Source organism: Amblyomma americanum, chromosome 8 (assembly GCF_052857255.1).
Source record: "Amblyomma americanum isolate KBUSLIRL-KWMA chromosome 8, ASM5285725v1, whole genome shotgun sequence".
Taxonomy (NCBI): Eukaryota; Metazoa; Arthropoda; class Arachnida; order Ixodida; family Ixodidae; genus Amblyomma; species Amblyomma americanum.
The window spans coordinates 22,615,548-22,629,993 of NC_135504.1; the positions used below are offsets into that span (position 1 = coordinate 22,615,548).

At 49.8% G+C, this 14,446-nt stretch overlaps 1 protein-coding gene across 1 annotated transcript in view; it reads left to right on the forward strand.

The window, feature by feature from the left end:
- Positions 1 to 10,148: 10,148 nt before the first annotated feature.
- The window catches only part of LOC144101099 (uncharacterized), a 147,818-nt gene continuing 143,520 nt past the window's right edge, over positions 10,149 to 14,446 (forward strand). The window contains exon 1 of the mRNA XM_077634114.1: positions 10,149 to 10,429. Coding sequence (XP_077490240.1) covers positions 10,396 to 10,429 — 34 coding nt within the window. The 5' untranslated portion in view covers positions 10,149 to 10,395. The remainder of the gene's footprint in view (positions 10,430 to 14,446) is intronic.

Sequence of the window (14,446 nt, forward strand, 5' to 3'; positions counted from 1 at the left end):
CCGCATTTGCTATGCACATACATCTGTGGAAATCAAATGGTATCAGTGAATTATTACTTAAGCAGATCATATGAAATTTAGAATTCATCAATATGAAGTATTTTTTCGGAAGAGCCGGAACTTGTAGCGAGGTGAGAAAAATCATCATTAAGATACACCTAAAGTCTCTTCATACAATACAATATTTCATGCAATTGTTTTCAGTTGCTGACAAAGCAGAAATCAAGATTCCTGAGAGAAACGCCAGGTCTAAAGCGGCCTGTGATGTGCCTGGCGTATACCAACGTTTATTTCGACACAGCTACTATTTAGATTGATAATGTCAACGGCAGAACTATTTCAACTTCGTCCTAAAAAAACAAAAAAAAAACATAAAATGTCAGCTCCAAGAAGCAGACAAGGTGAGATGATGATCATGGATTTTTATGGCACAAGGGCATTTAGGGCCAAAGAGCGCCATGACACAAGGTATTTTCCATTTCTCAAGGTGGGGTCAAAGACCCATTTCCCAAGCATTTCGCCCTAGAGAAGCCGAGCACCAGACCAGGGGAAAGCTTGTGCCCATTGTATCACCGGTGGGTATCCGAACCCCGCACCTCCCGCATGCGAGGCGGATGCTGAACCACTTGGCCACCGCTGCGGTAATAGGAAAGGAATCCTATACTTTGTCACGAAGGTAACACTTTCATTCTCTTCCTTACTTCCTTGCACCGGCGACTACAGAGCGAGTGGCGAAGTTAACCAAGCGAATATTTTTTTTTGTTTTTTTTAGGTCTTCCTGTGTCCATGAATAGGACTCTTTGTGCCGAGATTCTTGATTATAAAACCATGCGCGCCACTTGTATTTATTTATAAACGGGCCAGAAAGGAAACAGGCAGAAGGAAAGGGGAAGGTACAGGCTGGCAGCTGCTATAGCGGAAGGGGCAGCACGCCTGACGGCTTTTGGAAAAAGGAAAAAATAGAACGAATGAAAGGGGAAAAAATACGAGGAGACAGAACAAAGGTTCGATTGAATATGAAATAAATGTACCGCGGTACACTAAACACAACACGTACCTCTGGAAAAGGAAATAAAAACAGTGTAGCATGTACAGAAATGTTGCTTTTGTATAGGTACAAGATCCGCCGCGGTGGCTCAGGGGTTAGGGCGCTCGACTACTGAGCCGGAGTTCCCGAGTTCGAACACGACCGCGGCGGCTGCGTTTTTATGGAGGAAAAACGCTATGGCGCCCGTGTGCTGTGCGATGTCAGTGCACGGTAAAAATCCCCAGGTGGTTGAAATTATTCCGGAGCCCTCCACTACGGCACCTATTTCTTCCTTTCTTCTTTCACTCCCTCCTTTATCCTTTCCCTTACGGCGCGGTTCAGGTGTCCAACGATATATGAGACAGATACTGCGCCATTTCCTTTCCCCCAAAAAACCAATTATTATAGATACAAGAGTATATGGAAACTTCAGTGACTTTTACGCCTGGCTGCTGTGAGCACGAACCTAGGGGTGGAGCAGTCTTCCTCAAGAACCCTAGAACGAATGCAGATGACCATTTTTTTGTTGTATTTAGAAGTAAAAGGTAAGCTGCGTAAATTTGTGTACTGGCTTGAGTATGTGATTTTTCGTGTTCGAATAACGTATAACGGTAGGTCTTGCAGTTTCTGCGCTCCTTGTCCGCATACCTGCAGTGCCCCTGGTGGCTTTACAGTATAGCATCCAGCATTGTCTGCTTGGTATCAGCCTTAGAGGCAGTGGTGAAGTGCGGCCTGCGGTCCAAACCATAATAAAAAATACTAGAAGATCAAGAATGGTTCGGAATGCATCTCGCGTCCATCCTACAGTTATGACCAGCGCTTTTTTTTTATATCCCTTAAAATACATATCAGCCGTATCCTGCTAGTGCTCGCATACGGCTCCGAAGCTTGGATTCACACACTACATCGGAGTGCAGTTTACTTTAGGGTTTTCACTTCCCACTGATTTCATTTGGAATCACTTGTAATTGCGAACCCTTCTTTCCTTCGTAAATAGGTATCTACGAAATGCTTTACTTTGAACGCATAAGCTGAGAATCACTAATCTACCTCCACATGATCAGTGAGAAATAAACACCGTTCATTTCTTGCGTAGGTCAAGGGAAGCAGTGCAGGACCTTTAGGGTAAACACCTTTGACATAAAAGCCTTCACCCTAGATGCCTTTGACATAAATAACGAACTTCAATCGAAAGGTCTTTAAAGACCTTCAACCTAAACGATTTCAGCTTAAAGACCTTCACCGTAAAGGCCTTTGATCTAAGGGTTTCACCCTAAAGACTTGTCATTGAGACACAAATGTTTTTGCATTTACTGCACGTAAGCAGTCTTATGTGCCTTCCGTAATTTCATATTTCTGTGAGGAGAAAGGTTGCTAATATTTTAAAGTAGATAGTTTAGCACTGGATCCGTCATTTCAAAAAATCCTTGGAGTTTCTTTCGCTCGTCAAATCTGCTGCGCTTTAAACTTGGTGATTCCAGCTGGGATCTTTCTTTTCACTGTACAGTTACCCGATGACGACATGATTTCGCTCAAAAGTGTGCTCGCGTTACCGTCACTGGTACGCATTAAAACTTTCTATAGCCTTGAAGGACTCGTCTTGGACTGATTGGCTATTGCTCACCGAACAGCGAACGCAAGAACTCAACGGACAAATGATTAGAGGGAATACAAAGCACAAGCGCTGATTTGAATGGCGTCATCTGTTGGTTGTTCATGAATGACGATTAAAGGACTAAGACTACTAAAAAAATTCGGGCAGAGTTTACGGTACCTTTGACATAAATACCTCATGGACACATTATAGCAGTACCAGGCAATCATTTACAAAAATAATATTTTCTTGACTTTGCTGCTTAATCATGTAGTGGTATGACATCCATGGCTAAATAGGAACCACGAAGTATTACGGAAATAAAAACAAAATCTCTGCAGGTCCTTGCTATGCAGCGCTTCTGTCTTTTCTTTCCTCATCTTGATGGTTCGTTGTGTCTCTGGGTGTTCGAATCTGGGTTCGAATCTACGGCCCTGGGTGTTCGAATCTTATAGTATTGCATCTGGTCAGCACTTAAGTGGAAACTACGGCTGCCGTCTCCCAATAATAAAACGGTGTATACTCAAGCTGCTAGCTCGTTGTAACAGCACCTGATGGGTTTTCAGACTGTCTGATATATGCCTCAACATGACGGTGGCCGAAGTCACTTATATGAGAGTCTGTAACGTAACCGTTCTTACGTGCTATATGCTTTGTGAAATGGGCAGCCAATTTCGCCATTTCAATAAAAAAACTTTATCTTCGTTGCGCATTTCAATGATAGTCTAGATCCGTGTTTGTTGCAGTGTTGACATTTTTATATTTCTTCGAATTTAAATATTTATGTTTGATATTCTCATTGTCTGTGAAGTATAAACCTGTTGATGTTTTGTTACCTTCATGGACGTTTTCTACTTATCTGCTGCATCTGCTATTACTTTCTCTTCTTATGTATTGACCGACCGAAGGGCCCTGTGCAATCTTCCGACTTCGGTAACCTCGTGTGCATACTAGACGGTTGCGTCCACTTGATGGAATTAAAACACTTTCATTTGATCTGATTTCTATCTGGCAACTGTGGGCCCCACTTCAGTAGAGGGGGCGCTGCGAGCGCGAGCGACAACGGACGAACTCCACGTGAGCTCCGCTGATTTCGTGTTTTTACCCTAGACAGTGAGACCCTACAATACTTCCGTTGATATCACCGGTTTCCTGAAGACGAGCGGAATCCAGGGACACCAACCAGAAGTACGTACAACAAGTTTTGACCATTTTAGGTCAACTTTTCCCCGTGACCAAGCCAGATGCCTCGCTAGGCCTACTGCGCCGCGCCGAAGAATACGGAGCTCTGCGTCGCAGTGGCGTTCGCTACCTGCGTCGCAGCAGCGTTCGCCAGCTGGGCTGCGCCGTGGACCGTGCCCGCGCGCCGTAGTTCGCCATGAGGGTCACCGTAGAAGGCATCCCAATTTCTCGAGAAGAATTAGCAGCCAGTGATTGGTTGACTAAAGTTAACAAGCTCCGGGAAGCGCGAACAACATCAGGGCCTGCCGTGCCAGATTTCCCTGGAGACAAAGCGGGACCGAACCAAGCGTCCCAAATCGACAATGGGCTACGTGCGAAGACGGAAGCTGAACTCACGCCTCGGCAACGAGGACGCTTACTAGCCAAAAAATCTGTAGCATCGAACCAGCCTCGCTTACCCAGCAACGCTCTCAAGCTAATTGTGCGCCCACGGGGCGGACTGCTACTCTCCAAGATTACAACCTACCAACTACTGGAAGCAATTTGCACTGCTGCTCGCTTCACCAGGGACGCTGTTCGTCACGAAGACCTAATACAAGCTAACCTGATCCAGAATACTTTCGCGTACTGCACCCCAGTCGTCGAAAGAGCTGAACGGATGCTGCAACTCAAAGAGATCACCGTTGACAACAAGGCGTATGAGATATCCGTCTACTGCGCTCCAGATGATAGCTCGAGCCGTGGTGTGATTCGCGGCGTCGACCTCCGACTGGATCGAAATACAATCCAAGCAGAGTTACAAGACTCCCGTAACCCACCCATTCTGGACTTTCGGCGGCTCGGGAACACCACCGCAGTACTCATCACATTTGCTCAGCGCCAAGTGCCTACCTGGGTCTACTTTTGCAATAGTCGCCACAGATGCAACTTATTCAAGAAGAAGTACGAGGTGTGCTATCGCTGTGGCGAGCTCGGTCATCGAGCCGATGTTTGTGCAAGCACAACTACTAAGTGTAGAGGTTGCGGACTATCCAATCCTACCACCGACCACACGTGCAAACCAATCTGCCGCCTGTGCGGCAAAGAACATTTCACGGGCGATAGTCGCTGCAGGGAAATCTTCAGGATTCCTTACGAAGTCAAGCGCAGGAAGTGGGAGAAAATTCGAAATGCTGAGGCAGAGACACTCAAGACCCAAGAGACCGCCAAGCGGATCACACTCCAGCGCACCAGCCGATGGGACCGGCAACGCTCCGATAGCCAGCAGCGGCAGCTCCGAGACCGCTCGAGCTCTTTTCCACCGCTCAAGTCTCCCGCTCCACGGATGGGTTCTCAGGGGACCTCCCGGACCAATCCCGGGCCACCTGCAGTCGTCCAGCAGACAGGGGACTCTCCTCATCCTTTGCAGCAGCCACCTGGGCCACTACCATCTCTACCCGATCTACGAGAACGTCAAGAACCGGTGAGTACGCAGGAAGGGACTCCCACTACTCTAGACACACACAAAGCGATTATGGAACTGACAGCAGTCATCCAACAACTTATACTCAGAGTAGAGGCTCTCGAAAAGCCAATGGCCACACTCCCTACGTCTCCCCCGCATCCGCAGGGATCATATGAATCAGTACCTATGGATATCGCTCCTCCCAACCGATCCGCACAAAAACGCAAAGCAACGTCCGACACCGACTCCCCCGCGGAGGGTTGGCAGGCGCGTTTTGCCAAAGTTGAGGAAAGCTGCAACCTCAGTCAAACTCGCATCAAAGCTTTAGAAGCACACATCGAACGCTCACTCCACACAATCGGCTCACAAGTCACGCAACAATTTGACATGCTGAACAAAGCTATAGAAGCACAGGGCAAACTCCTCGCTGCCGTGGTACCCGCGGCCCCTGCGCCGACACCCGTTCAAACCCCACAACTATCCCCGCCTAATCATGGCGAGCAGCTCGGGTAACACCACCATCTGGCAGTGGAACTGTCGTGGGTTCGCGCGTAAGCGTCCGGTCCTCCAGCAGTTCCTCGCCGCGAGTGATCGCCCCGAACTAATAGCTCTCCAGGAATGCGACAAGAACACGAAACTTGCCGGTTACAGTACATACCTATCAGAACGAGTAAAACCTCGAATAGCTACTCTCGTCAAACGTAACCTCACTGTCCTCCAACACAATTTAGATCCAACTTTCCCCGAATACGTTTTCTTAGAAATATTACCCCGACCCTCGCGTAAACGTTGCACTAGTCTGTTTATAATTAATGTCTACAGCCCTCCCCGAGCTCATAAGGATATTTTCGGTCCGCTTTTCCTCAAAGCCCAGCAGCTGGCGCAGGGGCAACCCCTCCTCATTCTCGGTGACTTTAATGCGCATCACCGCGCTTGGGGCTACCACTATGACTCCGCTAAAGGTCGACGCCTTTGGAATGACTGGCATATGAACCAGCTGACTCTTATCACGGACGTGTCCTACCCCACTCGACACGGTACGGGCCTACATCGTGATACAACGCCGGATCTGGCCTTTACGACCTCCGGAGTTAAAGCGACTTGGTGTCACACTCACGAAAACTTTGGGAGTGATCACTTCGTACTCGAAATCGTAATACACGAGCCCACCAGGCAATGTACGCGGCCAGCTCAGGTGATTGACTGGGACTCCTTCCGGAAGCACAGGAAACAGCAGGACAAACCTCCCGCTATAACTGATATCAAGGCGTGGACAACCGAAATTGTCAAACAAGTGGCCGACGCCACTCAAACCGTCGAGTTAGAGGACAGTATCCCACACTGCGACCGCTACTACGCCCATCTGTGGGAGCGCAAGAAGTCGCTCGAAGCTCTACTTGCCACTCGGAAATGGGACCGCAATATCCGACGTAGACTGGCGCGCGCACATACGAATATCGAGAAATATGCAATAGAACTCACTCGACAGAGCTGGCACAACATATGTGACCAGATGAACAACACTCCAAACGCTCGTAAGACGTGGAACCTCCTTCGACATTTACTCGACCCAGAAGGAGGCAAGCTCCAAACACGCCAACAGCTCGAGCGAATCTTCCACCAGTATCCTGGCACGTCTGACGAGCTTAAACAAGAGCTTATAAATACTTACATCCGCCCTGAACCAACAACCAACCTCCCTTTCTATCAGGGCGCGGAAAATCTCTGTCTAGACGCTCCGATCACTTTAGCGGAGGTCCGAGCAGAACTCAATCGCCTCAAGACGACTTCGGCGGCCGGTCCTGACCGCATTTCAAATAAAATGCTTAGGAATCTAGACGACGCATCCATTCATGCTCTTACCGACTATTTTCAAGAATGTTGGACCAGCGGTACCATCCCTCAAGAGTGGAAATGCGCCAATCTAGTCCTCATCCCCAAGCCAGGCAAACCACCAACCTTGGCCAACCTCCGTCCCATCTCTCTCACGTCCTGCGTTGGGAAGCTGATGGAACACGTTATCCAGACCAGACTCTCACGATATCTTGAAGACAACCATCTTCTACCAGACACTATGTTCGGCTTCCGCCCTCATTTAGCAGCCCCGGACATTATGCTTCTTCTCCATCATCAGGTAGTCATGAGACGTACACTAGACACGAAAGTCATCGTCGGCCTCGATGTTGCCAAGGCATTCGACAACGTCCTCCATGAAGCGATTCTTCAACAACTTCAAGCTCTCGGTGTCGGACATCGCATGTATGCGTACATCCGAAACTTTCTCACCGACCGCACAGTGCAACTTAAAGCCGGCACGGGAGATCCTTCCATCATCTCTCCGGGAAACCGTGGCACGCCGCAAGGCGCCGTACTTTCGCCGATGCTTTTTAACGTCGCACTGATAGACCTGCCGAAGCTACTGGCCGACATCCCCCACCTGCATCACAGCATTTATGCTGACGACCTCACACTTTGGATCACGCGCGGCAGTGACGGCCAGATTGAAGAGACTTTACAGACCGCGATCGAACGGATCGGAGATTATCTAAGTACAGTTGGCCTCACGTGCTCGGCGACAAAGTCCGAGTATATCATCATTCCTTCCCCGGGACGACGCCCTTCAAAGATACTTCCGGACATCAACCTCCAGGTGCAAGGAAACCCGATTCCTCGAACAGACAACATCAGGATCCTGGGCTTGCATCTACAGGCCAACGGCAGCAACAACATCACGATCCAACGCATCGACCAGTCGGTTGTGCAGATCGGACGCCTCCTTAAGCGAATCTCCAACAAGCATCATGGCATGCAAGAGTCCAACCTCCTGCGCCTCGTTCAAGCTTTCGTCTGCTCCCGCATCACCTACTCTGGACCCTACTTACGTCTCACTCGTGCCGAAAGCGAACGGCTAGACGCGTCACTTCGAAAAGCATACAAGACGGCCCTAGGTCTTCCCATGTCCACAGCTACCCATAAGCTCATGGCTCTCGGAATCTCCAATACCGTGAGCGAACTGATCGAAGCAACCCTCACCGCCCAGTATGAGCGGCTCTCACTCACACACGCTGGCCGAGCGGTACTGCAGCAAGTTGGGATCTCCCCGCCGAGATCGGCCCCAAGTTACGCTGAACTTACATCGGAATATCGCCTAAATCTCCGCATTCCTCCCATTCCCAAACGGATGCACCCGGAACACCACGCCGAGAGACGGGCCGACCGGGCTCGTCAGTTCGAGAAACGCTTCAGCGGACGTCCGGACGTCACGTATACGGACGCCTCTTACCATCCATCGAGGCCAGCGATGGTGGCGGTAGCTCTCGCCCCTCACCGCAGCTGGTACACAGCCTGCAGCATTCGCAATGCAGAAACAGTCACCGCAGCTGAGGAGGTTGCCATTGCGCTCGCGCTAGCCGACCCTAATACCAAAGTCGTCATCAGTGACTCTCAACAGGCTATTCGCAATTACGATGCTGGCCGTATCTCTTGCCAGGCGTTACACATTCTACGTTCTACAGCACCCTCTTCCACATCTCGCTTACTTCTTTGGGCTCCAGCCCACGAGTCGCTCAGCGGAAACGCCCAGGCACACACTCTCGCTCGAGATCTCAGCTGCCGAGCCGAGAGTATGATCAGCCACCCTGCTTCCGCTGACACTAATATCCCACGCGCTTCACTATCTCTACTCACCACTTACACGGACATACTCCAGCACTACAGACTCCAAAGGTGCACATATCCTCCCGCACACCGCGATCTAACAAGACGCGAGGCCGTCCAATGGCGCAAACTACAAACTGGCAGCTTCCCACACCCCCTCTTATACAGCAGGATCTTTCCGGAACAGATAGCCCCCATGTGTAAACACTGCTCAACTCCGGCCACACTCATACACATGGTGTGGACTTGTCCACATTACAACAGAGACAACGCAAACACCCCAGAGACGTGGGAGTCTCTCCTGTGTACTTCCAAGCCAGCAGACCAACGCTGGCTTATCCAGCGCGCGGTGGAGGCCGCGGCATCCCAAAGGATCCCCGCCGACCTCCTCTAAGTCAGCGCAACCGGTCCTTTGACTGGTCCCCTGTTTTTGGGCGCAATAAAAGAGTTTACCTTCCTACCCCACTTCAGTAGAAGGGTACTCTGATTGGGGAACCTGCGCTGCCAAGGTGGCACTGCAATTGTTCCATTCGGTGACTCAAAACTTTTGTCAACCGCTTGGGCCGCTGCAAACGCGAGAACACATTCTGCGCGATTAGATACCCGCGTTTGGCTGACAGCATTCATTACCTAGCTTCTCTCGGCGTAGCCCAGATAGCTGACGCACGGCACGGCACGTGCGGAGGCTCACGCCAATAAGCGCCTGAAGGTGGCGCGGAAAAGTACTAAGAGTACTACCCAAAACTGCTTGCTCTTCTCGCTAGGCAGTGTTATGGCGCTGCAATCGGCACCGCAAACTTCAGCGCAAGTTCCCCATGAGCAGTTATAGTTTGATTTTCCGTCACGAATCGTCGCAGACGAAACACAGCGTCACGCGCCCATGCAGACGGCGACAGTCAGAAAGCAAAAGTGTCGGCTGCTGCAGAAGCGAGAGCAGACGACGCGACGCTTCCCAGGACGGTAAAAGAAACACGCCACCGAAATTTCAGAGCGGCGGTTGACACAGATCCGGCGCCCAGTGTAAAGGAGGATAGTGGAGGAGGGGAGGAGGCGGGGGGGGGGGGGGGGGCGTATGCGAAATGCTTCTGCTTTCTTCTTCGACGCCGGGAAGCCGTGCGGACACCTTAACGCCACGCCACTGGCCGCCGCTGGTTTAAAAAAAGGAAGAGGTGTGCGAGGAGGAAAGAGAAAGAAGCAAGAAACCCTTCCCTCCTTTCTCCTGCAGAGACAAGACACGGCAAGCCAAGCCGGCGTAGCAGGCAAATACCCCGAGGTGCATACGAGTGAAAGTGCCGGTGAAAGTGGCCCGTACCGAAAGTGCGCGGAATCTCGGCCCCTCGACTGCTCTCCGGCTGAACTTTGTTCGCGTGGCCCGCTGCTTGTGGCCACTGGAAGTGCCATACAACTTGTACTCGCGCTGTGCTTTGTATATAACTCGTCAACTTCGGTGAAGTTGTCCACGGCGCCCGGATTTTTTTGCGCTGACGAGGAATGAAGTTTGCTCTTATCACCGACACCGCTGGTGGTGAGTATGCTACCATCTGAATTAAGCTTTGAAATCAGTGCGAAAAACGCAGATTAGATAAGAGGCACATATGGGACCTTGTGCATGTGATACGTGGTTTGTCGTATTATGCAAGCCACTTTCGTTGTCTTAAGCAGCTTGTTCGAAGCTTTTAACTGTGAGTGTGTGAGAACATCGCGCTAGCGGACATGTTTAAACCCGTGTTCTAACTTCGTGTGGGCTGTTGTCTTTGACATCAATCTCGGTTACTTTCACGTTTTTTTTTTCAACTTATTCTATATTTCCGTAGGTATGTCGCACTAGTCGGCTTTTTGGAAAACAATGATTAAAAATTGGTATCGCTACAGCTTTCAGTATTAGGCACAGACCTGCACATGTCATCACCTGTTGACAAGCTACATTAGTAAACAATTTCGCGAAAATTGTCGCTACAACACGCCTTCACGCAGACGAAGAAGTGGCGGGGTATTCAAATTTTCCCAACTGAATGTCAGTGGGAGGCCGCAAGGTTCACACGAACATGGTAGTTACTCGGTCGGTTGGCGCAAATTTGGTAACTAACATTAAATAACGCGCGAAGGCGGAGCAGTCAGGTGAACAGTACAAGGTAGGGTGGACTATCCTGTGTAGTCAGCGCGTTCTTCAGCGAAATTTGCATAACTGGCTGAGGACCTGCGCGGCCAAGTTTAGGAAGATGCAACTGAGAGCGTCACAGGGTCTGACATCGGGCTTCTTTGCAGGAATCATACCGTGTAATTCAGGCGTTTCTAAGCAAGCACTCAGGATAGTTTCAACGTCGAATGTCCGTACAGTGCGGGATGCACAGTCTAAAAATGAGCGGGCTTAGTCAGTTATAACTGCTTAGTCACACGAAAATACCGGGGATGAATGCTTGCTGAGGTTGATGCGGCTGTTTTTTGTAAAGATTATATTATTACCGGCGTATTAAACGTTCTGAACACTGAAGCGCTGGCAGACGGCACGTGCAGCTATTTATTGCCTTTTTATCGGCACCAAGCAACAGTTATAAACCAGCTCACGATAATTTGCCTCAACCGCTCGAATATGGAGTGGTAAAATAAAAACGCGAATATAATTGCATTTCATCTCTCGCGATACACGGGTGTCAACATGCAGCGGCAGACTGCGGAATCTGCGCGCAGACCGCATTCGAGAGAAAAAAAGCAAATCGCCCGCGAGGGATCGCCCGATAACCGGTTACGCAATGCACACTGCATCAACACTGCGCCTGCGGATTGACTTATCGGCACGTTCGATCTGGACGACGCGATAATATCGCCGTTAAAGACGTCCATTCGTAGCACCGCGTTCGCTCTGGGCTTATTGGCGGGGGCAGGCAAATGCCGCGGTTTCCCTGGGGTTACGCTCGCGCCTACTGATACTGCTTCTGATTAGATCGGTGCAGCGTTGTGGAGGCTGCAATGGTTGGAGTAAGATGGTCACGGTCGGCCTTATGTAATGGCTATTTCAACCCCACCCCTTTCTCCCATCGTCATTGGCTGATCCCGACATTACATGCACAGGGGAGGTAGTTCCATGATCCCTTAGTGTAGGGAAAGCCGCCGCGGTGGCTGAGTGGTTATGGCGCTTGGCTGCTGGCCCGAAAGACGCGTGTTCGATCCCGGCCGCGGCGGTCTAATTTCGATGGAGGCGAAATTCTAGAGGCCCGTGTGCTGTGCGATGTCAGTGCACGTTAAAGAACCCCAGGTAGTCGAAATTTCCGGAGCCCTTCACTACGGCGTCTCTCATAGCCTGAGTCGCTTTGGGACGTTAAACCCCCATAAACCAAACCAACCTTAGTGTAGGGGAGTGGATGCCATCTGAAGGCAAGTGTAGCAGGCGTGCAGCAAAGAGTCAGGTGGGCTTAGGGTATTAGGAAGCTAGCGGGGATATAGTGGCCGCAGCAGGCACAGGACAGGGTTAATGGAGGTCATCAGGAGTGACCTTTGACCTACAGTAAACTTAGGCGGATGATGACGGCTCATATTATGGAGATGTCAGGATGAGACGCGATTTTATCTCAATTCTTTTCCCGATCGTCCGGGGAGGTACAACGTTTCTTTTCCTATACTATTCGTTATCGTCTCGAGGCACTGCCACGGCCTGGTTATCGTCGGGATCAGTAAGTCGTATACTGGCGGATTATAACAATAGAATATAGTCGAATGAAAACAACCTGTACATTATAACCGCACGGGAGGTGCTCTCAGGTATTCGAGGACAGACAGCGGATGTACTACACACTTGGAAATTCTGCACTCGTGAGCGTCCACCCTATCTGGCCTTGTGTTATTTTGTGACGCCATGTGCCAAAGACGCAAAACATTCTCCCAAGTGCAGTTTCCTTTCTGGCCAAGACGATATTATTTTTTTTTTCACCCAGCTAGTTTTGCTAAGAATGCCTTGTTTCTACAGACGATGCCGATGAACCTCCTCTGTGGAAAATGGCACCGCTGCCAGTAATAATTGGTTAAGAAGAAAGGAAAGAGGCGCAGTAACTATCTCGCTTCTCGGTGGACGTCCAAATCACGCCGCGAGGAAAGGTTTGAAGGAGGGAGTGAAAGAAGAAAGGAAGAAAGAGGCGCCGTAGTGAAGGGCTGTCCGGATTAATTGCGATCACTTGGGGTTCTCTAACGTGTCTTGACATCGCACAGCACAGGGGCGTTTCCCTTACAAAAATTTCTTTAGACAGTCTACAGACTGTCCATAGACTTCTGTCTATAAAGTCTATAGACTCTCTATAGACAAACCTTAGAGAACAGTCTATAGGCAATACAAATCCTATAGACAATATATTGATGTATGGCCATACACTTTTAATCGACTTTTGTCTATAGACCATGAATAGAAAAATATCTATAGGAAAGCAATACAGGCTATAAGGAGTCTTTATACTGTCTATGGGCCATTTGTGTAAGGGTTAACGGCAAATAAGGAACTCTCCCCTGTCCTTTGTGTAACCGTGGTCTATATAATTTGGCAGGTGCCACAATGCAACAAACTGGACAACATTTTTGTAAACCATTCGAGAACGTCTCTGGCTTCTGCACACGTTATGGAAGTTGTTCGTACATTTCCTTGCAAAAACTTGAAAAAAAGAGCCTGAACTGGAATTTCCTCTCAAGACTGATGTCCTGGCTTGCCGCTACTCAGATTCATCAGGACACTCGATACTGTTGGCAACCTATCGACCAATCACCAGCCGATATTGCGTAGAGAGACGCATGTGAACTCTGCAAACCGTGCTTCACGCAGGCCGACAGCAGGGTCGCGTAGCTTGAAAGAAAGCTGCACGGTCTTTATTAGGGAACAGTGTGTACAGAGCTCGAGCTGCTGCATACAGCCTCGAGCAATACGAAAGCTAACAAACTTTTTGCACAAAATTGTGAATTTTCTGGTTATTTCGCCACTAAATTTGAGAACGACGTTTGGCTATTATGCACCAAGAGGGAAACTGCTTAGAAAACGAAGAAAAATATATGCTTGTGGCTCGTACTTATGGAGGAATAAATAAATGAAAGCTCTAACTTTGTTCCCTCTAATATTGCTCACGGTTGTATATACACCATGAAGCGTCTCAGAGCACACACGGAACGATATCGCCTCTGCAGTCTCCGATCGAGGCGATAACGTCGGACTTCCCGTTCAACAAGCGGCGCCGCAGGCTGCGTCAGAATAATGGCAGAATGGCAACTTGGGAAGCACTCCGGGGTTGGGGCGATAGGCAGGGCGGACAGAACAAGCATGGGAGGCACGCGCCGACTTCTCTTTCCACCATCCTGTTCCTTCTCCTCCCCCTCAATCTCCACGGGCTCCGATGCAATCGCCAGACTGCGCACAGCCCCACGGGGCAGAAGAAGTGCGACTCATCTCCTCGAAAGTGGGGCGCAGTCTGTAAAAAAAGAAGGGCCGGATAGAAGCAGATAGCGGGTACACACTAAATCCGACAGGGTCGGCGATAAGACAGCAGCAGGGCGGCCGGCCATCGGTGACGTG